This window comes from Aspergillus ibericus (assembly GCF_003184845.1).
Source record: "Aspergillus ibericus CBS 121593 unplaced genomic scaffold BO80scaffold_70, whole genome shotgun sequence".
In the NCBI taxonomy this organism is placed as follows: domain Eukaryota; kingdom Fungi; phylum Ascomycota; class Eurotiomycetes; order Eurotiales; family Aspergillaceae; genus Aspergillus; species Aspergillus ibericus.
Genome location: NW_020292168.1, coordinates 52,780 through 75,249, shown reverse-complemented (window position 1 = coordinate 75,249; position 22,470 = coordinate 52,780). Strand labels below are relative to the sequence as shown.

The window sequence follows — 22,470 nt, the reverse complement described above, 5'->3', positions numbered from 1 at the left end:
GGCATGGGGTGTCAGAGCGGTGTGATTGGTCGTTGGGACAGGTGAATGGTATATAAGGCTTACTCGGCGTCGTTTGGTGATTCACCTCACTCGTTTTTTCTAGTCAGCAAGGACATCTGCAGCGATAACGTGAACAGTTCGTTCGCTGCATCCCATCGCAACCATGTCTGTCAGTCTAGACGCATACACCCCCGCCCAGGTGATGGAGTTTGTCGCCCGGGCTGGTGTCGCCAAGGGGAATATGCGTCTCGATAAGGTGTTTTTTAGCGCCGTCTCGGCGGGTGGTCTCCTGGGGTTGGCGTGCGGGACGGCCCTCAGCACGAATACGAGTCCGTGGTTTCAGGAGAATGCCCCGGGGTTGATTCGGACGATTGGCGCGTTGGTGTTTCCCTATGGATTGTGTATGATTATTTTGACCGGGGCGGATTTGTGTACGGGGTCGTTTATGGTGCCCCTCCCCCTACTATTGATATGCAAAGAGTATATACTGATGGAAGTAGTATACTACGGTCGCTGCCCTACAACGCCAACTCCCTTGGTATAAGATGCTGCTGCATTGGTTCGTTACTTTCTGGGGAAATCTCTGCGGATCACTGTTCCTCGTGGCGATTATTTTCGGCTGTACGTCTATCCCATCCCCCGTCCCCCTTTCCCCTCCACCCACCACTAACATGAATAAACAACCAGACGGCGAAGTCTTCTCCACCGACCCCTACAAATCCGAAGTAATCTCCTACGCGACCAAAAAACAAGTCACGCCGGAATTCCAACAAATCTTCCTCCGCGGCATCGGGTGTAACTGGCTCGTCTGCTTGGCCTGTTTCTTCGGGATCCAGGGCCGGGACCTCACCTCCAAAATCATCGGCATCTGGTGGCCGATCTTTGGCTTCGTGTCGTTGGGATTCGACCATGTGGTGGCGAATATGACCTTTATCCCGTTGGCGATTTGGTTGGGCGCGGAGGATATTACTGTGGGGTTGTATGTCTGGAAGGGGGTTATTCCGACGCTGTTGGGGAATATTGTGGGGGGTGGGGTTTTTGCGGGTGAGATACCTTCTTCCTCTTTCACTCTCTTTCTTGTGCTTTATCGTTTATGATTGTTTGTGTTTGGGTGGCTAATATTGAGGTAGGAACGTATTATTGGTATATGTACCTCCTTCAAGGCGAGAGTATGTCTCTGGCTGCGTTGAGAAGAGGACAATATACATCGGAAACCACCACGCCCACCACAGCTGGAGGAAAAGACGATGTGGAGGCAACAGCGGGGGTGGTAGAAAAAACCGCATGACTGCATAGTTTATTTTGAATATGGCTAGAAATCGAATACCAAGTACGACGTACGTGATACGGTTACTATTTCAAATTGAGTATGTGATATGATGTGATGTATGTGATGAGAATAGTAACACTGCCTCACTGCATGCAGACACCGCATCAGGCATCCATGATCGACGGCTGACCAATCAGCGCCTCGGCTTATACGCCTGGACCAATCAGCAGATAGAATGGCGTCGGCTGTGCTGGCCGGGGTCGAGCATTCTTTGTCACTTCAGGCATCAAATTTATTGGAGTATATATCCATCTTGATCCCACGGGTCGTTCGTCGGGGCTCAATTGCTCACTACTCAATTAGATACTTTATAAGATTTATCGCCATGGCTGTCTCTGAAAATATCCCCCCGCCACTTCCGCCTCGACCGATCACAATTTCACCCAAACAATTCCAAACGGAGTACTCCATCGACACCGACACCGACACCAAAACCCCCCTCCTAATCCCCAACCAAATCCTCACCACCTACCCCCGCCCCTCCACCATCCTCCCCAAACCCATCGTCATCCCCCGTAAGCCTCATCCCTCCACCCCCCCAAACCAAATGCTAAAGAACACTCAAGAAACCGCACACACCTACCACGGCACCATCCACCGGCCCTTCACGCGCGCCACCTCCCCCATCCTCTCCACCCTTCCCACCCCCCTCACCACCCCCGACTTCCTCACCTTCCTCGACACCCTCAACACCGTCTGGCTCGCAAACCCCTACCTCCAAGCCGCCGGGCAAGCCGGAAACCTCCTCTCCTTTGTCCCCACCATTGAATTTCAGCTCCTCGCGCTGGGGATCCAGACTGCGGCCGAGTATGGCTCGTTTATGGTGTCGTGGGTGCGGACGAGGCAGTTTTTGAGGGTCGCGAATGAGAGGTTGTTTGGGCCGAGGGGGTTGAGGGTGAGGGTGCTCAGGACGAGGGAGATGTTGGGGGTGGTGGGGGTTGAGGGGAGGGGAGTGTTGGAGTTACCGGCTGTTTTGGAGGATGAGGAGGGGGATGAGGTTTGGGAGGGGGGCGAGGGGGAGAAAGTGGAGGCCAAGGAAAGAGGGACTGGAGGGAAGTTTGACCCGCGGATGAGACGGATGGAGGCGTTGAAGGAGTATGTGGCGCCGTTGGTATTGAAGGAAAGGAAGGGCCCCGTGGACGGGGATAACTGGTTGCGCAGGGCGGCGAGCATGCAGGAGAAGTGGTTTGCCGACAGGCAGAATAATCGGTTAATTGACAGGCATGGAAAGGCGGTTCGGGGGATTGGGGAGGCGGAGGCTGCAGAGCAGGAGTTGTTGGGGAAGATGGAGGAGGTGGAGTGGGCGAGGGAGGAGGCCAGAGGGAGGGCCAAAGAGCGCATGCAGGGCCCGTTGGGAGAGTCGTTGCAGGGTCGGGGCATCGTGCAGGATGATTTGGCGCAGGAGTTGAAGACGTTGGACCGGCAGATGGAGAAATTGGTCAAGGAGCGCGAGAAGAAAGTGACCAAGCGGATTCAGCAGAGTGAGAGAAGGCTACAGCGGGTCGAGAAGAGGGAAGCCCGGATTGCCCGAAAGGTCCGGTGGGTGGTGATTACGGGAGATGATGGGACTCAATTTGATAATCTCTACGAGGATGATTGAATTCACTATCGAGCAAGTCTCCCGCTGGTCGACGCATTACAGCACGTACCGGAAAAAGGGATTCTGCTTGTCCGTGAGATCCTGGAAGGCCAGCTTGTCGCGCTGGCTCTCGTCCAGGTCTAGGGCATCACGACGCCGGTTCTCCCGCCACAGCACGAAGTAGAGGGCGATCGCGGCCGCAATCGTGATGCAATAGCAAATCACCATTCCCTCCCACAGCTCCGGATAGTGCTGGTCAACCGTCTTGCTGTTGACCAGCTGCGGCCCGATGATGTTTCCAACGGTGTAGGCGACAAACACGGTCGCGGCCATGACGGTCTTCTTCGTCGCGCCAGCCACGTTGCTGGCACCGAGGGTGATGATGAGACTGACGACGGGACCAAAGAAGCCGGTGATGGCATACCCGACCACCGGTGCCGCCGGATGGTATCCCCATTCGGATTTCCAGATGATCACGCATCCGGCGATGACCGGGAGACAGCAGGCGATGAGCATGGGGATGCGTGTATTGGGGACGCGTGACGAGATGTATCCGCAAAGGGGGATGAAGATGAGGCAGATACCACCAACAGGAAACTGAAACAGAATCGAGTCGAGGGTATCATAGCCAAAAGTCGATACGATCAACGGGCCGAATCCCGAAATCGCTCCGTTGATGGTATACCTGAACCGGGTCAGCAACACTCACCATATTGTCAAATCACTTACGCGGAAGCCATCATAATCGCAATCAGATACAACTTGACATCCAGGAAGGCCTCCACAATCTGCTCCTTCTTAATCACATGGCATCGCACCCCAGTCTGTCCCCGGCGCAGACGCTCCACAGCCACAACCCTCTCCTCGTGCGTCAAGAACCACGCCTCGACCGGCGAATTGGGCATGGCGCAGCACCACAGCCCAAAGAGAAACGTCAGTGCACCCGCGAAAATATAGATATACTGCCACGGCCTGAGGCTCCCGGAATCAATTTGCCCAAAGGCATAATTGAGTGCACTTCCAATAATGGTGAACCAGCCAGTGCCTGAAAACCACCACGCCTGGCGCAGACTCTGCTCTTTCTGCGTATAATACCCACTGACGACGGTCATAAACCCGGTGGGAATGACGCTCTCCACGAACCCTACCTTGGTCAGCAGCCCCTACAGAGGATGAGCGAGAAAAATACCTAGAAAAAACCGCTGCACAAACAGCCCCCGCCACGAGGTCACCCCCGCCGTGGCGGCACAGGTAATCGCCCACAGCATCACGACGGGGCCCAACACCTGCCGAATGCGAAACCGCTGCAGTATAAACGTCATCGGATACAGCCCCGCCATCATCCCGAAATAGAAGATGGAGGTGGCCCAGCTGAGTCGCGAGGTATCCTTGGTGGCTGGCGAGGTGGAGTAATCCATGACCGACAGCTGCAGGTCCGTCGTCATGCCGAACAGCGAGGCGCTGCCCAGAATGGCCTGAAATAGGTTAGTCTGATGCAATGCATGCCACTGGGTGAACGAACCTTGTCCCAATAGACAAATCCATATCCTAGACACCGAGATTAGCCATGCATCCGGGCAAAGATTCATCCGGATCCATCCATTCGGCAAATGAATAGATAAACAGGATGTGCAGATGAAACATGAGAACGAACCAATCAACATCGCCGGCATAAAAAAAGCATCAATCTTGCGCAACGCCCTCTTTTCAATCGCGGGGTCGATCTCCCCGGCTTCGTCGCTGACTACGGCCCAGGCGACATCCTTGTCCGCTGGGAGGGCGGCAGAGGGGGGTCCTTCCTGCTGCTGGCATTGGGAGCCAGCGCTGGGGACCTGGATCATGATGTGGCTGGTGAGATGCAGGTGATGCGGTGTGGTGGGAGAAGAAAAAATCTGTTGACGGGATGGAGGCGTGTAGATCCTGCCGGCGATGGTGTGGTTGGTTGATGTCTACCCGCGTTGGTTTAAGGTTTCGGGTAACTGCCGCTGTCTGCCCACAATGTCAATTCGAACAGTCGGGTCTGTTGTGGCAAATTTGGTGCACTGTGTACCTGTGTTGTTGGTTTGTCTCTGTGGATTGGATGATGGTAGACCGTAGCACAATGCGTTGGAAAACTCCTGGCTCTTGTGTGGAGATAGCATGTGTGTGACGAGAAACCATGAGGTCGGAGGACTGTGCTCCGTGATGGAATGAAGGACAACCCATCAACCTTAGTGGTTGCTTTCAAAGGACTATGATGGAGACATGTTCGTCTTAGGATAACTGATCAGCTATTTACTATGATTGTTGCATGCTGCATGCAGGGCACGTAGATCCCACTGTACAGATCCCGATCACCGCGAAAAGTACGACCTCTTAGAATCGACAATTACCGACAATATAATGTGATGACTTGCCCTTGGGGCAGGAATCAGGATACGCGGTAGATGACAGTAGTATCCAGAGCACCCACGTGCCAGTCACATGACCGATGAGTGCCACCCGATGCAGGCAACCCGTCTGAGACGAAGGCACAGCCCATGGCAGCTGTCATTGGTCAGTGGGATGAAACCGTATCGGTCACCGTCTAGTGGTATTGCAGCGTATCACATGTATTGTGCACGGTATTGCAGCGAGAGGGGTACAGATCTGGCTCACCGGGGAAGAGGTTACACCTGGCCGACAGCAGATGCGATGCGCGATTTTCCCTCGAGAGTCAGCAGCTGGCGGATGACATCAACGAGACTGAGACCGGAAGGTGAGGCGCGGAATCAAATTCCTGGTCGGTTCGATGGAGAATCATGGCAGGGAATCGTGCAATTCGCCGGCAGGCTGATCGCGCCCGCGGCCGCCGCTGATTGGTCAATCGGGGACAGCAGCCCTCGCCGCGATCCAGGATAATCCCGGCCTTGGCTGGTCACTACATCACACCACTCCCGACAAACGGCCCCGATCCCACTCGACGGCCGCAATGTCTCCAACTAATCCCGCCAGGCTCTCAGCCGGTCGGGTTTTCTCCGAAATGGCCAGCCCAGTTACTATGTACAGGCCCTCGACGTCCCATCAATGCGGCGGTTCGAGGATGCCCGCGGCAAAGGCAACAGGAAAAGCGACGCGGGCGGGCAAGGTCATCCACGGGGAACGCTGGCTTGCCAACCTCGTAGGGCGGAGGATGGCACGTTGGCCTGGGATACAGATCCCTCGCTTGGAAGGCAGTACTAAGGTACGCACGTAGCTCGCTGCGGCAACGCACTGGCCTGGCGCTAGTGTGGGCAGACGCACAGACGGCACTGAGGAGCAGCAACTCTCTCACTCGCCCGCCTGGCCAACGCGATGCGGGGGCACCGCCGGAGGAGACAGTGAGACATCCCCATCGGAAAAGGTCGCCGACCGACTGGATTCTCTCCTTCGCCGTGAGACCGGAAGAAGATTCCGACCGCCAGGCAACGGTGACACATCACATGTCGATCCCTACACGATCCGGGTTTACTGCTACGCCGGACGCACCGGATCCGAGGTGGGCCATCCCAAACCGGGAAATGCTCGTAGTACGCAGATGGAAGATGGTGATTCATTAGGTCGTAAAGGCGATTCCGATTTCTCGTTGGCCCGTCCCTTCACCCCTCCGCAGAACTGCCTCGCTTCGACTCATCCTCCGAACCGCGCCGCGAATGGGAGAGATCCAGGGTATCCCATTTGGCCAGGAACTGGTCCAAATCAACGTCCCCCTGGCGGGTGGGCCCCTGCTGCACGACCGACTGGAAATGCGGGTAGAAGCTGCTGAATTCCTGCGCGTCCCTCTCCTTCCAGGCCAGCGTCTCGAAGTCGGTAAAGAGGGCATCCGTCTCCTCGGGGAGCACCACCTGGGTCTGATTCGCCGACAGCTGGATCATGCGCAGGATGCCCTTGGCCAGGGGGAACCGGCGCGAGAAAGCGCGCGCGATGATGCACAGCTCGATGAAGGCGTTGCGGTTGGCGGGGGAGTCGAGTGACTCCATGAGGGTGAACAGGCCGATGCTGCACCATTGAATGGTGGAGGGCGCCATGCGGTCGATGCCCCACTTGTCGCGGTGGACGCCCAGCAGCGCCGCCACCTGGCGGGCAGACGCCAGGCACAGCTCCCGGGCATGGCTGACCCTGGCCGCATCCAGGGCCCCGTCTGGGTTGGACCGAAGAAAGCCGAAGATCTGCATGACGGTGGTGTGGTAGAACATATGTAGACTCAGGACGTGGGGGACCGCCGCCGCCTCGGCACTCAAGCAAGGCGGCAGGTGGGCGTACCAGCCCTGCAGCTGGTGGTAGACGCTCTCGATAAACCCCACCCGTTGCGACGCGGCCACCTGGTGGTCCACGTCGTGGAAGCCCGTGCTGATGCGGATCATGATGCAGCAGAAATCGCACCAGCTATCAAAGACACAGTTGTGGTGCCCGCGAACGCCTTCCACCTCGCGCGGGTAGGGGTACCACACATCGTGGGGGTCGCCATGCGTCACCGGGATGCGTGGTCGTCGTGGAGGGCTGATGTCGATGTGCTTCATCAATGACACTGTCGCCGTGCTGCCAAGGTTGGAGTTAGTTGATGCGGGACAATCGGGTCAGGGGAAAACCTACGAGGCGATATTAAACGCGCCCCAGAGGGTGCGGTTGATGATGTTGTCGTTGGGATCCGACGGTCGGGGCGGATGTCGTTCGGCGTACTCGTCGGCCCCCCGGATGGCCAGGTCCAGGTACATCCAACCCAACCGATCCTTGCCCATCAGAACCATCCTGTTCCCCCCACCAGCCCTGTTAGTACACGATTTGTGTTACCTGCGAGGTTTCAACTACCCACCGGACAAACAGAACCAACAGCCCTTGGATGGTCGGGATCCTCGCCCCGCCCTCCTCCTCCTCTTCCAGCAATCGACGCGCTTCTTCGTAAAGATGGTCGCCCCGCGTGAGGGTGTTGTCGGGGACGGTAAACACTTCCGCGTAGTCCGAGTAGTACTACATCCATCACAGACTAGATTAGTTTTCAGGACACGTTTCTGTCTCGGGGTCTGCTGCACCTACACTGGCCTCGGAAAGAATGGCATTCACCAAGAAGGGGGAGCAGAATTGGCATTCCAGGTTCCCGGCCCGCATGTCTCGAAGAAAAGCGTCCTTGTCCAGCCAGTCGAAGAACGGATAGGTCCAGGTCAACCATAACGAGATCAGATGCGACACGAGGTCGTCGTCGTCGGTCACCCGGGTCCACGGTTTGGCGGGGACGCGATGAACCGGGCTATCGGCCAGGCGGCGAACATCCAGGACGCGGCGGGGCGCCCGGGAGTGGGTGGAGGACCGCTCCTCCTCATCCTCGGAGGGGCGGGAGATCTGGCTTTGGAGCTCGCGCAGCTCCGGGGACATCTCAATCTCTTGTCCGGTGAATTGCTGTTCCAGGAAGATCTGGAGTTCCTCGAAGGACGCATTGCTCCGGATCAGGTTCAAGAGCTGCGCCAAGCGTTTACTCTCGCTTTCTCGGAGGGCATCGATCAGTCGGAGCAGGGTCTCTTCCGCTTGTTCCAGGCGTTCAAGCTTGCGCTTCATGGCATATTTGCGGCGCATGTCGGCCATCTCGTCGACCAGACATGGGATACCATTTGCCACACAGTGTTGACATGGCGGGTCACCTCTGCACTAGAAGGGGTTAGCCGACGAAGACGCTGCGATGTGATGGCACGGGGATACCATTCATGGCGGACGGGCTTGATGAAGAAATCCCACCTTGAGCTTCTTCTGTTTACACGCCTTGCAGGCGGTGGTCTTGTGTTTGCGCCCCTGGCCGGCGTTGTCCGGTGTCTTGGACACCGAAGGCTGACCAGGAGCTGGGGCTAGGAAACGAGAAGGCTGTGACTCGGACATATATGAAGATGATCTGAAGATAACCCAACGGGCAAGACGACTACCAAAGAGTCGTGTAGTCGTCTTGAGCGGCGTCTTAAGAGGGGATGGCGGGAGGCGAGGAGGCGAGAAGGCGGATAATACCGATCTCGGGAAAGTAGTTGGTGAATGGTAACCGGAGAATGGGACGGACTACGAGGGAAGGATAATGTTGGCCCGGCAGCACGGTGTCCCAAATTCCGCCAAGGGAGGCAGTTGCGATCGCAGTGCTCCCAGAGTACAATATAATAATCGTGGTTGTCGTGTGGCGGTAGTGGTAGTAGTGCTAGCGGTAATACTAGATTTATATATGGGGACGGCGGCCCAATGGTCAAGGGATGCTTTTCCGGGACCCATCGAGGTGCTGCATGGCAAGTAACGACAAAGAACAGTGAAAATTGGGAAAAAGGTAAAAAAATTAGGCATAAGGGAAAAATACAACAAATGAAAAAAAGGTACCAGTCCAGACCAAGAACGATCAACCCAAAAAAGGGAAACTGGGCAAAAAGGAACAAAAAAAGGCAAAAAGTTAAAGAAGAAGAAAGAAAAAAAAGAAAAAAGAGGAAAAAGAGGAAAAAAGGACCAACAGGCCCCGAGGGGAAGCTTAAAACGCAACAGCCAGTTAGCGAGCAGGCCAGAGGGCGGTAATATTGTTCTGGAAAGCCAGGTGAGACGGCGGTATTTCCGCTGGGCCGTCCAGTACACATCCAGACAAGCCTCCAGATGCCCCAGTCTTGGCCAGGCCTGTCGCTGGCGGCTATTCCATCCGTCCAATCACCGGCCACCGCGCTAGCGTCCAAGAGGGTACTCCGTCGGCCGCCAGTGTCGGAACCGGCATACTTCATTAGGCGGGGAGCTATCCATGCTCCATGCACAATACCATTTTCCCCATCTAAGCTCCTTCCAGGTTCCCAAGGTTTAGGACAAAGTTGGACCTATCTCGCGGCTCTCGCTCTCCCCTTTCCGGTCTAGCTGACCACGCCGGCGGTAGCTTCTGGAGTCAAGTATTGGACTTCAGCATGGTCCCGGCCGGGACGAGGTACCTTACCATTCACTAGCAGACCACCGTACTAACCTTAGTACCTGATGTACCTTACCTAGTGGTCTTAGTACCCGAGGACAGGTCCGACCAAACTTTGCCATGAACACATGGAGCCCGCGAACCAGTCAGACGGCCGGACTTCGCCATCGGTAGTGGCAACAGGCGGACCGCTACTGGCTTTGGGATCACGCCTGCAGAAAATGCAATGGCCAAGCCCAATGATCGAGACGCTGGAGAGCGGGAGTATTAGCCAGCCAGTGAGGAGCTGCAGCAGGGTGGTGGACCTGGTCGGCACCACCCCAACCTTTTGGCCGGGGTTCCGAGCGAATCACCTGACGCGCCGCCCGCCTGCGATCGCAGCCATAGTGCCTCCAGCCTATCTTAGTCCTCCTTCTATGTAACTATGAGTTCATCCCTCCCCTCTCTCTGACATCAACGAACAGAAACTGGATGAACTTCACGGAATTGTTTTCCAGACAGGGCGCCCCTGGCTCCGCGCACCGCTGGAACCGCCCAAGCCTCGTCCAGGGACGTGGCCACACTAACGAATTCGAGGGGTACCTCCGAATACGGGGGAGGCAAAGCTAGACCTGCGTCACGCCATCCACATGTCTCGTTTGACTCGGTCATCCAGGTGGCGATGGGAGGTTCCAGATCGTCGTCTGACAATCACTCTGACTTCATCGCTAGCAGAGAACTCGATTATACCTCTTTGGGATGGAGACGCATGAAGGGATGAGCCTGACATCCCCCAGGCTTAGTTGATGAAGGCTTGCATGGCCTAGCAAACAACCCGCTTCTCTTCATAGTACCCACGTCTCTCTAGACGGGCCCAGACCGAAACAAAGTTCAGGGACGGGTAGGCTGTAAAACAAATGACAGGGGAGGGGTCGTGACCTGTGACCAACCTGAACTGTTATAGAAATGCCTCCGAGATAAGCGGGTGGAACTGGGTAAAGGTTCGGATGGCCTTAGCCGGCCGGTACTACGAACTAGGCCGTCGCCCGCTTTCCCACATTACCATGAAAAAAATACTTAGGCCTATTATTAGGATTTCCAGTCGTCCCGACGGGTTGGACCTGCCCTGCCTGGCCCAACCAGAGACCACAAGGCCAGACGTACACACATACGGAGTACTATGGAGTATCTACTATGTGGTGGCACTGTGGCAGATAGAAATGCGCTACCTGAGCTCGGGCATCTTGAGGAATCCGATTCCCACAGGACAATTCCGGTGTCCAATCACAAGGACGGCGTGGTGTGTAAACGAGGATGTTGGGCTACTAGCCTGTAAGCAGTCGAGTGCGTAGCAGCGACGGACAGACACCTCAGCCATCAACCTGCTGGATTCAGTAAGTCCCCGATCATGTGAGACCGCCATCGCCTGGATGTTTGCTGTTTGTTTGCTCCGGACACCCTCGCCATCAATCCATCCATCCATCCATCCATCCATCCCCTCATCCATTCATCACTTCTTTCCCTTTCCTCAGTCCTTCTTTCTTGCCCCAACATCCCTCCGCCCCCCTCCGACATGGGTAGGGAATCACCCAGTGGACGTGCTTTCCGAGCCCCGATTGCGGGCCCGGAGAGCGAGTCCACGTCGCCAACACGGAGAAATAGGTGAGGTGAGGCCCAACCCTGTCAGACCGGGTGCCAGCCTAAGCCTCTCGGATAACATCCGTCCACTGGTTGGTTGCATCACCCGGCTTCGTCTCCGTTGGAGAAGACTCCATCTCTCACTGGCTCTGCGCTCAATTGCTTCCCTGCAGCTGCTTGCATCCTTGCCTAGTGCAGCTGTCATGCCTCGTCACTGCAACAGAATCGGCCGTCCCAGGCAGGGATGACTCCCTATCGTCTGGAGGGGACGAGGTCTAGATCAACGGCAGGTAAGCTCAGCCATTCCATCCATCCGCCCTAGGACTTCTTCGCCAGACATGATGGGGATATACCGAACATGCCCGGACTAAGAAACGGTCTGATAGGTTAGCCAAGTGAGGGACCCTACCGACCTGGGAAAGAGGCGATCTCGCCCCCGCCTCGGTCCCCAGCGACCTCAGTCCTCCCACCACACCCTCACCGGCATTGTGCAAGCACCTTCTGCCCATCGTCTTCTCCGTAACGGTACTAGCCGAAACGTCGGTATCCTGTCACGTTTCATCCTTCTCCGGTCAGTCTCGCCCACCAAGCCTATCAGCATGACCGTGTCTTTCTCAACAAGGACGGCCCACTTTCCCTCGACCGCTACCACACAATAGAGCGGTGGAGCCAGACGCAGAGTCTTCAGGCAGGCTAGCTTCGCAAAGTGGTCAAACTGATGAGGAAGGGCTGGCGATACCGCACAGTGACCTAGAGTGAGCAAACGAACCGCAATACCGGGCATACCAGGCGGCACCATCGACAGCGTCGAATCACGTAAACAAGCGACACGGCCAATACACCGAGGGAGAAATAAGCAACATAATTGGGTATAGAGCCGAAGGGAATGTTCCAATGAGGGAAAGGTGGCTATGGTACCATGGCCCTCTGCCGTCTGGAGGGCTTGTACTAAGCGCAAGCTCGTGCGGTCTCTTTCAAGCTGGGATTGGCTATGACACATAGTGTAGTCTGCCGTGAAACCACTGACGAGCTGGGGAAAAAAGCGTAGCAGAGCCTCTTGACAGGATCTGCGGTGCAGAACCCCAGTCCCGACTAATCGTCCTTCTGGAGGCAAATTCGGATCAACCGTCCACAATCCCATTGTCCAAAAGGACGGCTGAATCCGTTCCAGCTATCGACGTGTAGAGTCGGTGCTCCAGGTGTCGATCATGGTTCCTGCAAAAGTTAACAGTCTTACACGCAGGGCACACATGACACCATGGCGGCAGTCAGGGATGTATACTAAGCGTAAGGGATTTCCACATTGGTGACCGCCATTGCTTATCAGACGAGCGCAGGGCTGCAGAGCGACTAGGTCACTCTCGCTGCACACGTGAGGGATCGGGAAGAATGGCAATACCCTTAGCTGGTGGATGATCAGCGATAAAGCTCTGTTTTGTCAAAATACTGTACGCTGGCGTCATTGCAGCATTGCCCCGTCACCATAAATGCATGGGCGGGGACGCTCGAACTTTGCGACCGTGGAAACTGTCTAGACTAACCCTGGTCTTAGACGTCATGTCCATGCGACAGCGGATGTCATGATGAGACAAGACCCCCTCGACGATCTGCACGCTGAGCGTGGACGCCGGGCCGGACAAGGGGAGGTCCATGCCGGTTTCCAATCCCTGGGGATCCGGAATTGTGTTGCGATGGCCACGTCGCCCTTGGATCGGTTGGAATGCCACATGACGTCACGGGCCAGCGGCTCCCGCCAGCCATTTCCCCTTTGGGAAGTCGTGTTGCCATCCACGGCCGCGGCGACGATGATGCTCCTCGCCAGCATCAGACAGGACATGAACTCCCGCGATACTGTGCCCTCTCGAGGAGAGAACAGGGACGCGTCCACCCGGCGAGCTATCGGACATTATTTTCTATGACAAATTACCGGAACGCCACCATTTGGTGACCAGAGGCCTACGGCTCTTAGTGTAGGCTTTGACTCAGCCACCCGTCCTACAAACTTGACTGAATGAACAAGGAACTAACTCCATGGGCTCAAACAACAGGCTAAAACAGGCATCCCCGACTCTCCACCGATACCCCATGCGCGCGCAATGCCACGTTTTTAGACATCCAATAACCCAAAGATTACATCCTATCGATCTCCAACAAATGTCCGCATCTAGGCCCGCGGTGTCAGTTGAACCATCAGGTCGTTCTTTTCCCACAAAGTCCACGCTCTCTGCTTCTCCCAACCTCTTGATTCCGGAGCCAGAGCCAGGTCGAAGTGGTAGAGAACTTTGGCTAGGATGAGTCGCATTTCATGATACGCGAGACTGGTGCAGACGTTAGACATTATCCATATGACGGGAGTGATTGACAAAGGGGCTTACTTCTTCCCCAGGCAGTTACGAGGGCCGAAAGAGAACGGCTGGAAAGCAGCCTTGTTGTCGCCGGCGAACTCAAGGTCGTCGGTCCAGCGGTCGGGGAGGAATTCGTCCGGCCGAGTGAAGTTTCTCGGGTTGCGATAGGTCGCCCAGTGGTGTACGGAGACAGCCGTCTGAGTCCTCGTGTTAGCTTGATGCGGGGAATGGCGCTGGGTATGCTTACATTTCCAGGTACATATTCGCCGCAGACCTCCATGCCTTCCTTGGGGACGATACGGGGCATTCCCGAGGGGACGGGTGGGTACATCCGCAAGCCTTCCTCGATACATCGATTCAAATACTTCATCTGTGCCAAGCGGAGCATATCAATGTCCGAATCTCGCTCAAAGGTGTCACGAACCTCCTTGGTAATTCGCTCCAGCTTGTCGGGGTTCAACAACAACTGATACGTGAGGCCGCTCAGGGCCGTGGCGGTGGTCTCGGTCCCCGCGACCATGAACAGCTGCGAGTTGGCGTACATCTCCTCGCGGCTCAGACGTAAGGTGTCATTTTGGGCCATGATGAGGCCCCATATATCGGGACGGTTGAGGCTCTGATCCACCCGCCAATCGACCCTATCCTTGCAGGACTGGTGATGTGACGCTTGCCTTTGCTTCAAGGACCGTGGAAGAATCTGGTTCAGGAAATAGGAGCACCACGGGTAGTATCGTGCGACCCGTTTCAGTGTATTGACCTTGACACTGGAGAAGATTGACGTTACCCAGCCTACGTTGCCGGTGCCGGCCAACAAATTCAGAGGATCCCCGAAGGTCAGGTCACCCATGATGTCGAACGTGGTCAGGTTATACATCAGGACCATTTCGATGTTTGCCCTGGGGTCTGCTTTGACGATAACGCGGAGCTTCTCGACCAGCATGTCCGCGTAGTGGGCGATGAGTGGCTGCTGCTCACGCAAGGCTTTGTCCGAGAAAGCATGCGAGAAATTGCGACGGAAGCGCGAGTGGTCGACGGCCGGGGCGCGGATGATGTCCGGGACTCCGTTCAAAGTCTGGCCAAAGAAACGCATGTCCTTCTCGGTGGACTTCTTGGTCGCGCTCGCGTGGCCGTAGATACTTCTCCAGGCCTCGGCGGACGAGTAGCTGATGTGGTCGGGTGAGGTTCGGACGGCGTCCCCATAGATGAGGTGCAAGCCTTTCACCCAGGCAATTTCATCACCCGCGAGGTAGTGATACATATGCACCAGATGGGTGACCGCCGCCAGCTTGGGTCCTGGGAACTTATGTAGAGGGTTGATGAACCACTCGTAGAAGCATTTGCCCGCGATAAAAAGGAATATCTATAATCAGAGAAGAAACCGACGACGTTAGCAGGCGCGGGCACCTGGGCCCTGGACGGATTGCACGTACGAGGCCAGCTGTAAGTGGAGGGTAATGCCCGTCAAGGGTCTCTGCAATATGTTCATGAATCATTCTGAATGCCGGACCAACAATCAATCGCAATGAAGGGTTGGCTGCGCTCAATGCACACCACCATCCCCATGAACTCGCACATGGTATTTATTACCTTTCTCGAACAGAGTTGTCGCACCGCGATGCAACCGTCATCCCGGTTATGCTCCCACGGAGCTGCACAAGGCTAACCAGATGCTAGACCAAGCCGGCACACGACCCGCTGCCCCTCAACGCTGCATGAAGCTATCAGCAGTGAAAGGGTCCCGGCTTCGCGACGAAACATAGACCGATGCAAGTGACGACGCTCGGCGCTTCAGAGCCGAGCACCGATGGCAGTGCAGGGAGAGTTCATACGCCTTCTGGATGTGTTTGGCAGGCAATCTTACGTCGAAGGCGCGGTTGGGGCCACAGCCGACCGAGCGGGGAAGCTGCAGAGTGGAGACAATTATGCACTGGTCCTATGAATGGTGTCGCAACAAGGGCCGGCTCACCTGTCGATCACCGGGAGGCATGCTCGTGAAGGATAAGTAGGATAAATCATTTCCCTCTGCCTGGCATGCCTCGTGGGATGTCATGGTGCAACGGCTTCCGATCCGCCCTGCCGGAAGAATAACTGCCACTCTGCTACCAACTATGACATCAAGCCCAAGTTGGGGAGGCCGCAAGAGAGTTTCGAGGGAGGTGGATGAATGAATGGAGTGCTGTCACATGCCATGAGTTGTGCTGATGGCCTGTGCACCACGACGCGTCAATAAGGTATAGTTAGCAGGCAAGGGATTGGCCTGTATGTGTGCCGTTTCTTCCGGTTGCCTATGGTCGAAGGACCGATTCGTGATCCCAGATGCAGTGCAGCATTACAGGGATGTCATGTCATCAAGGGTGAAACAATGGAGCGGTGAATGGCATTGTTTTTTTCTCCGATCGTTATTTTGATCCAGGGAGTATTGCTGGCAAATGTGAGTTGAGAAAACGTGCTGATCCCTTTTTAATCTTGAATCTAAATTGAAACCAGCAAACCCTCGTTAACAAGCTATACACTACTTACATCGACTCGACTTTTCTCATCCCTTCGAATATACAAGGCCTCGGTTGACCGGGCCAGAGTACCAGCAATGCATAACACCGCCGCATATACACTCGGCGGCGTCAGCTTCAGTGGCCAAGCGACGTAGGATCGATTACCTTGGCTTAGTGCTCAGTGTATAAGCACTCTAAAGTCACGGAGTTCGTTGGTCGGGAGTCCAGCGATGTCAGGGTGACTGGTGGCTACCTACTGGGGGAGTGGAGCTTCGGACATGATAGGCTCTCGCTGGATGATCAACGCAGTCACGGTACCCCGTCCTGTGCACAGGATTCGGGTTCATCACCGGTACCCGGGAAGGATCAGGTACAAATCCCTCGGGTGGATTGGAGAAAAACTGGTGGGGTATGTGCACGTGAGGTGCTGGATGAGTTGTTTTTCTCCAAATAGGAGGAAGTACGGAGTATTCTGCCACTCAACTAGGTCTTTGGGAACTGGTTCCTATGCCTCATTCCAAGGTGCTCCTCCCTGCTGCTCTGATCTCCTTTCTAATCTCGCCCACCGGCACTCCACTGGCCTCCCCAGGGGAAGACTATTCAGAACAAGGCAGAGACTATTGACGTAGGCAGCCAGATTCCCAACATCTTTGATCTCGTTGCCCGCCAGTCGGAAGCACCCGGGCCTTCCTAATCGGGTCCGGATGTCGGTTGCCGGCCCGATCAGGCTTAGTCTTTTCAGCCCTGGCGATCATTTGCATCAAGCCCAACATGCTTTAGCAACCAGTGCTCACAACGATGTCATTCTGCATCGGGGCGATTTCCCTAGAACGACGCTGGCGGAATTAGCCAGCTCATCGCCTGCCTGCTGTCCCGTGCGGGAGTGCGGCCGGGCCGGCCTCTTCCCTTCAACCGTCCAAGGTTTCCAAATCAGCCCTCGACTTACCGATCATGTTCTTAGGCAACACAGTACTCATCCTCAATGCTCCTCGATTTGACATCCTGTTGGAATACCTTCAAATCTCATGACTCGAGACAAGGATTTGGGGGTCATATCGCGGACAAAGAGGGATTACAGCGTCTGGATCTTCAAGTTAGTATTGAGTACGACTCGCCTTATTCTCCGGGAGTAGCTTCGTTGCTGAAAAGCCTGTTTCCGTGGACGAGACGAGGATGATGGTTGTCCTGCAAGCCTGCGTCCACGCTTGCCTCTCTCAAAGCAACACGAGCCCAATTCAGGCGGGAATTCATACTAGCAATCGCTTAAGGCCTTTAGATCACTTGGACTTCTATGGCCTCGTAAACGACTCTCAGAAGAAAGCCCTGGTGACCAGGTAGGAGGGTATAGCCTCTACAACTCTTACGGACCACGAAGAACGACTGCTAGACCAATTGATTCCGAAACAGGTGGAGGTTAGATTTGGGGAACAAATGGCTTCTAAGGAATCCTAAACATCAACCTTGCCTCCTACCTCTAGCCACGATGTCTGTTGGACTTGTCAGATAAGGCTGGTTGATCTTCAGCGCCTGGTGACTGAGACTTATTTACTGTGATACTTTGTCGAATGTAGTAATTGTCGCCGGAACCTTCGCATCCCTCAGTCTACCCTCACAAAAACCTTGGCAAAATGTCTCTGGTCATCCATATACTGGTACGCATCAGCAGCCTCCTCAAGCCCAAACACCTTATCATCCACCACCGGCCGAATACCATGCTCCTCAATGAACGCATTCATCTCCGCGAACTGCTGCCTCGTGCCCAATAGCACCCCCCTCGCGGTACACAAGTTCACCAAACAGTCAATCAAAGTATTGACATTTGCGTCTGGAGCACCCCCCAAGAGTCCTGTCATGGCAAGCACGCCCTCTGGTCGCACCGCTTTCAGCGACTGCCCGACAGTTGATCATCCACCAACATCAACCACCAGATGCACACCCTTGCCATCCGGTGTGAGCTGTTTCGCAGTCTCGCCCCACTTTAGATCCTTCCGGTAGTTGAGGACATGATGAGCACCAGCTGCCTTGAGTTTCTGGGCTTTTGCGTCGGAACTAGTTGTGGCAATTACCGTAGCACCGCAAGCGAGTGCAAACTAGCCGATGTTAGTACATTCCTACGTCACACAATGAAGAAGCAGGAGGAAAATAAGAGGAAAATAGGGGGGGAACGAGTGCAACCCACCTGCAAAGCAATAACCGAAACCCCACCCGTCCCCTGCACCAACACCATATCGCCCTTCTTCGGGGCCCTTGACTCCAACCCAAAGAGCGCATTCCACGCCGTCAACCCCGCACACGTGAGAGTACTCGCCTCAAGAAAAGGGAGACTCGACGGCATTTTCACGAGCGCAGTCTCATGGAATACGCCAAATGGACGAAGAGTCCCATCGACGCGTTGACCCAGTCCTGCGCTGATATCTGCGAACGTGACTGGCTCGGTCTCAGGCTTCTGGGGGACCATGTGTGTGCAGACTTTATCGCCCGGTTGAAATGTTTGGACTTTGGCACCTACGGATTGCACGATTCCGGCTCCGTCGGAGGCAGTGACGATGTTGGGGGTGATGGTGAGGGCGTGGGCACCCTAGATAGCTATTAGCTACAGATAGGGGCTTAGAGGGTAAGCAAGTGATACCTTAGCGATGGCTAGGTCGCGGTGGTTAAGCGAAGCCGCGTGGATGCGCACCGAGACATCATAAGTCACCTAGGGAGGGAATGGGTTGATCCGGGATGAATTTGAGGCTTTTAAGACCTTCCTGGCCTGTCAGAATCCACGCCGGTGAAGACTCCATTTTATCGTTTCGTGTGAAGTGCAAAGAAGGTTGGGAAACGGGGCAATTAGGTACCCATGGTGGGGTAAGAAAAAAGTCCGGCAGATGGAGATAAGGACTCATAACCGCTGCCCAGAATCCGGGGCCCCTGATTCAAGCAAACAGGTGGCTGCCGGAAGTGTCACCGGCAGCGAGATAATCAGTGTGGGGACTCTGAATCATGGTCAAGCGAGGCAGCAGTGGCTCACGACTCATTGCCTGGACATGGACTGACCAATAAGGTATTCGGGTGGCGTAATCCCTAGGCTGATTTCAGCAATGGGCCCAATCTTCAGTTGCGGTCAAACTCAGTCCGCCGTGGCGATTCGGTGAGCAAAATTGATTATGGTTGATGTGGTCGACCCACTGTGTTCGACGGGCGTTTGCACTGATTCTGGTATTCTGGGTCATATGTGAGAATTGGCATGTCAGGGTAAGATATTTGATTTGCAGATGAGATAAATGTTTAGATATGGTATCATGGCAGGAATGCAGATACATGGCCATGGTAGGAAATTGTTGTCAAACCAAACATTGTTCCATTGGTCCGAAATGGGAAAGGTAAAATGCCCCTGTGTAATACTTGAGCCCCTATAAATTTCTGATCAGGAAATCCAATTGGGGGTCGTTGTGAGCAGCATGGATATAGAGCAAATTTTGTATAGTACTTAGAGCAATCATGAGAACATCACACTGGTACATAGTGATCATATATGATCAGACTCTTGACACCCCTCTCAGACCCAAGCATAGACCAACTATAACATGCAGAATCCTAAACGTATCCAGTCGGTTCCTATCTATCATTATGTGGTCAGTATTGCCAGGATCAGCCTAATGAATCAGGTGGGTATAAATTTCACATGTTGGAACATATTCGTACTATTCGAGAGATCACAGTAATACTTGGCAGCAGCCTACCAGCACTTAGTACGCATATCATTCTCTTGTAACCGGCATATACATAGCACCAATCTAAATATCTAAGCTCCAACCCCATCCTCCAAGATAGAAATCCGCAAAGACCCGAAGTGGGTCCGGCCAGGAAGTATGACCAATCGGGTAAACTCTGGAAAGTGCCTCGCAGCCAATGAATACTGTCATTGGTCAGATGAGAAGCCAAGCCGTGGTGGATTCCAAACGGTTAGAACGGAAAGGGCTTAGCGTGGTAGACCGAGTCTGGGCTGATCGGTGGGATGGATGGTGAGTACTCGGTAGTAGATTATGGTTACTCGGATGACTCTTTCACTGTTGATAAAGGTGAGAAGGGAGGTTGTAAATGAAGGGCATGTGAAAAATTCGACTGGGTTGTTCGGGTAGAGAAGATGTAGGGAGTATATATGTAGGCGTGGTTCCCGTTAGAGATGTGAGAGAGCACAACTGCAGTGTTGGGATTGTCCTATTTAGCCTACTAAAGCTGTTAAACATTAGCAATACCAAATTTTTTTCAGTCAGAAACATGAGTAACATGATGAGCCAGGATATTCATGTAAATCCTTATTGATACAATCGACTAACTATCTCACAATATATTTCATACAACATCCATCATATACTGCTTACAGACCATAGAGGACTCAAGCATGATCAATAGGCGACGGCCCCGCCTCAATCGGATACGTAAAGATATAGTTCGGCCCATCAGCCATCAACCCATTACCACCGGGTCTCATCTGCGACGCCGGCAACCAGAGCTTCTTATCCGCAGTCACCCACATGAGATCCGTCCAGAGAAGCGCCTCATCCTGGATGAGGATCGTTGCGCGTCCTTCAGGCGTGACCTTCCAAATAGCTAGGAGATTCGTATCGCTCACGTAGATGTTTCCGGCCCCGTCGATGGTGGTTCCACCGGTACTAGGAGTCAAAGCGAATGGTTCGGCGTAGTCGCCCAATGTAGCAGCGAGAGTGGCATTGGTGAGGGAAGCATCGACGTAGGCGGTTTCAATGCGGTACAAGCCGCCATTGCAGGGCTGGTAGTAGAGGTACACTCCGTCAGGGGAGACTTCGATTTGGTCGAGCCCGACGGAGAGGGTGCTGCCGGCGCCACCATAGCCGGGGACTAGGGTACCGTTGTACATCATGGGGAAGTAGGCCTGGGCGGAAGAATCATTGGAGAGGACGCGGACGCCGGTGCCGGTGGTCATGTTCAGGACGAGGAGGGCGCCGGCGGTGTCACTGAGGTAGGCGACGTCGCCGGCGGCGTTGAAACGGACGTCATCGATGCCGCTGGTGGAGGCTTTGATGGAGTCGAGGTAGTAGAGTTTGTCGACGGCGTTGGTGGTGAGGTTGACGCCGACGAGCTTGGTGGAGCCGTTCACCCCGGTGGAACCCCCGTCGACGAGCCAGTAGCGGCCGTCGGGGCCGATGCGGGCGCCGTCAATGCTGACGAAGGCCTTGCGCGGGTCCGAGGTCGGGTCGCTGGAGTTGTAGGAGTTCCAGGCCGCGTTGGGGTATAGGACCGTGGTGTTGTCGGCGAGGAGCTCGACGGCTTGGGGAGGGAGGGTGGTGGAGTAACGCTGGGAGAGGAACTTGCGGCCATCGGCTGAGATACTGATGCCTTGGGTGGCTCGCTCCAGGGAGTAGGCCAATTCTAGGCCGGGGGTGTGACTGGCTGCGGCCGCTAGGGGGGCAGCAAGGCCGAGGAGGCCGAGGAAGAGTGCTGCAGACATTGTTGTGCTCGAGCTGTGGAAGAACCCGAGTGAAGAATGAGCCTGGGAATTGACTGAAAGGTATCTTTGTCCTGGCTTTATATCACGGCCAGGACGCGTTGCATGAGAGATATCTCCGCCATGCCAAGCCGCGCCAAGAGGAAGCGGGATCTCAGTTAGAAGCCAAGCTCGAACAAGCTTAGCCTCCGCATTCTTCACCGTTGGAACTTATCTGATCCTGTGGAAGGATGGGGAATGAGAATGATATGACTGTAATGGTGGAGTCGCTAAGTTGATTCGATTGGTTTCTGGGCACCACCGGATCCTCACGGCCCGGAAGGCATGATCAATTCGGAGTAATGATCTGACGTTCCTGGGATGGCTTATCAGATCTTGGTCCCACTGCTTGCGTGGTCTGGCACGATGTTCTCGTATGCTAAGGCATGCGCGATTTTGAAGCGTCGAGGATCAGGAAGGATTTCTGGGTATCTGCCCCAAAGGGGAAGGATGTGCAAAAGGATTGCTAAAAGTTAAGCCATATCGCTGACTGAGCAATGCCAAGCCATCAAATTTGAGGTCAGTCTTTCAGAGATAACGGGCCTCCAGGGTTCTTAGATCAAAGACATCACATGGTCATTAATACTATTCCTAGTTGTCTTGACTAAATTGTTCGCTGTCAGATACGTTTTTAATCCCAGTGTAGGTGAAAGGAGAAACAAAAAAAGAGAAACAAAAAAAAAAAAAAAAAAAAAAA

General features: G+C 54.7%; 8 protein-coding genes across 8 annotated transcripts; 2 read left to right on the top strand and 6 right to left on the bottom strand.

Moving 5' to 3' along the window:
* Nucleotides 1-102: 102 nt before the first annotated feature.
* BO80DRAFT_393546 (formate/nitrite transporter family protein) lies at nt 103-1,338 on the top strand. The gene is made up of 4 exons (XM_025717255.1): nt 103-448; nt 501-621; nt 688-1,044; nt 1,131-1,338. The coding sequence occupies exons 1-4, from the start codon at nt 164-166 to the stop codon at nt 1,286-1,288; spliced, it is 921 nt and encodes a 306-aa protein (XP_025569960.1). The 5' UTR covers nt 103-163; the 3' UTR covers nt 1,289-1,338.
* Nucleotides 1,339-1,655: 317 nt separating this feature from the next.
* BO80DRAFT_418533 (uncharacterized protein) lies at nt 1,656-2,930 on the top strand (the record flags this gene model as incomplete). The annotated part of the gene is made up of 2 exons (XM_025718268.1): nt 1,656-1,845; nt 1,897-2,930. The coding sequence occupies 2 exons, from the start codon at nt 1,656-1,658 to the stop codon at nt 2,928-2,930; spliced, it is 1,224 nt and encodes a 407-aa protein (XP_025569959.1).
* Nucleotides 2,931-2,948: 18 nt separating this feature from the next.
* On the bottom strand, nt 2,949-4,830 carry BO80DRAFT_259739 (putative MFS transporter). The gene is made up of 5 exons (XM_025714732.1): nt 4,564-4,830; nt 4,432-4,457; nt 4,099-4,384; nt 3,639-4,053; nt 2,949-3,594 (listed from the first exon to the last, which is right to left on the bottom strand). The coding sequence occupies exons 1-5, from the start codon at nt 4,748-4,750 to the stop codon at nt 2,967-2,969; spliced, it is 1,542 nt and encodes a 513-aa protein (XP_025569958.1). The 5' UTR covers nt 4,751-4,830; the 3' UTR covers nt 2,949-2,966.
* A 1,675-nt stretch (nt 4,831-6,505) lies between these two features.
* BO80DRAFT_439252 (uncharacterized protein) lies at nt 6,506-8,771 on the bottom strand (the record flags this gene model as incomplete). Its single annotated transcript, XM_025721073.1, has 5 exons — nt 6,506-7,445; nt 7,500-7,673; nt 7,720-7,874; nt 7,941-8,546; nt 8,634-8,771. The coding sequence occupies 5 exons, from the start codon at nt 8,769-8,771 to the stop codon at nt 6,506-6,508; spliced, it is 2,013 nt and encodes a 670-aa protein (XP_025569957.1).
* Nucleotides 8,772-11,779: 3,008 nt separating this feature from the next.
* BO80DRAFT_259618 (uncharacterized protein) lies at nt 11,780-12,787 on the bottom strand. The gene has a single exon (XM_025714731.1). The coding sequence runs from the start codon at nt 12,566-12,568 to the stop codon at nt 11,885-11,887; it is 684 nt and encodes a 227-aa protein (XP_025569956.1). The 5' UTR covers nt 12,569-12,787; the 3' UTR covers nt 11,780-11,884.
* A 546-nt stretch (nt 12,788-13,333) lies between these two features.
* BO80DRAFT_429723 (cytochrome P450) lies at nt 13,334-15,313 on the bottom strand. Its single transcript, XM_025720540.1, has 4 exons — nt 15,203-15,313; nt 14,020-15,132; nt 13,803-13,969; nt 13,334-13,745 (listed from the first exon to the last, which is right to left on the bottom strand). The coding sequence occupies exons 1-4, from the start codon at nt 15,263-15,265 to the stop codon at nt 13,592-13,594; spliced, it is 1,497 nt and encodes a 498-aa protein (XP_025569955.1). The 5' UTR covers nt 15,266-15,313; the 3' UTR covers nt 13,334-13,591.
* Nucleotides 15,314-17,862: 2,549 nt separating this feature from the next.
* BO80DRAFT_459629 (zinc-dependent alcohol dehydrogenase family protein) lies at nt 17,863-19,495 on the bottom strand (the record flags this gene model as incomplete). Its single annotated transcript, XM_025722352.1, has 4 exons — nt 17,863-18,143; nt 18,177-18,354; nt 18,444-18,842; nt 19,436-19,495. The coding sequence occupies 4 exons, from the start codon at nt 19,493-19,495 to the stop codon at nt 17,863-17,865; spliced, it is 918 nt and encodes a 305-aa protein (XP_025569954.1).
* Nucleotides 19,496-20,645: 1,150 nt separating this feature from the next.
* BO80DRAFT_486708 (SMP-30/gluconolactonase/LRE family protein) lies at nt 20,646-21,947 on the bottom strand (the record flags this gene model as incomplete). The annotated part of the gene is made up of 1 exon (XM_025723532.1): nt 20,646-21,947. Exon 1 carries the CDS (start codon nt 21,735-21,737, stop codon nt 20,646-20,648), a length of 1,092 nt encoding a protein of 363 aa, XP_025569953.1. The 5' UTR covers nt 21,738-21,947.
* Between the last annotated feature and the right edge of the window lie 523 nt (nt 21,948-22,470).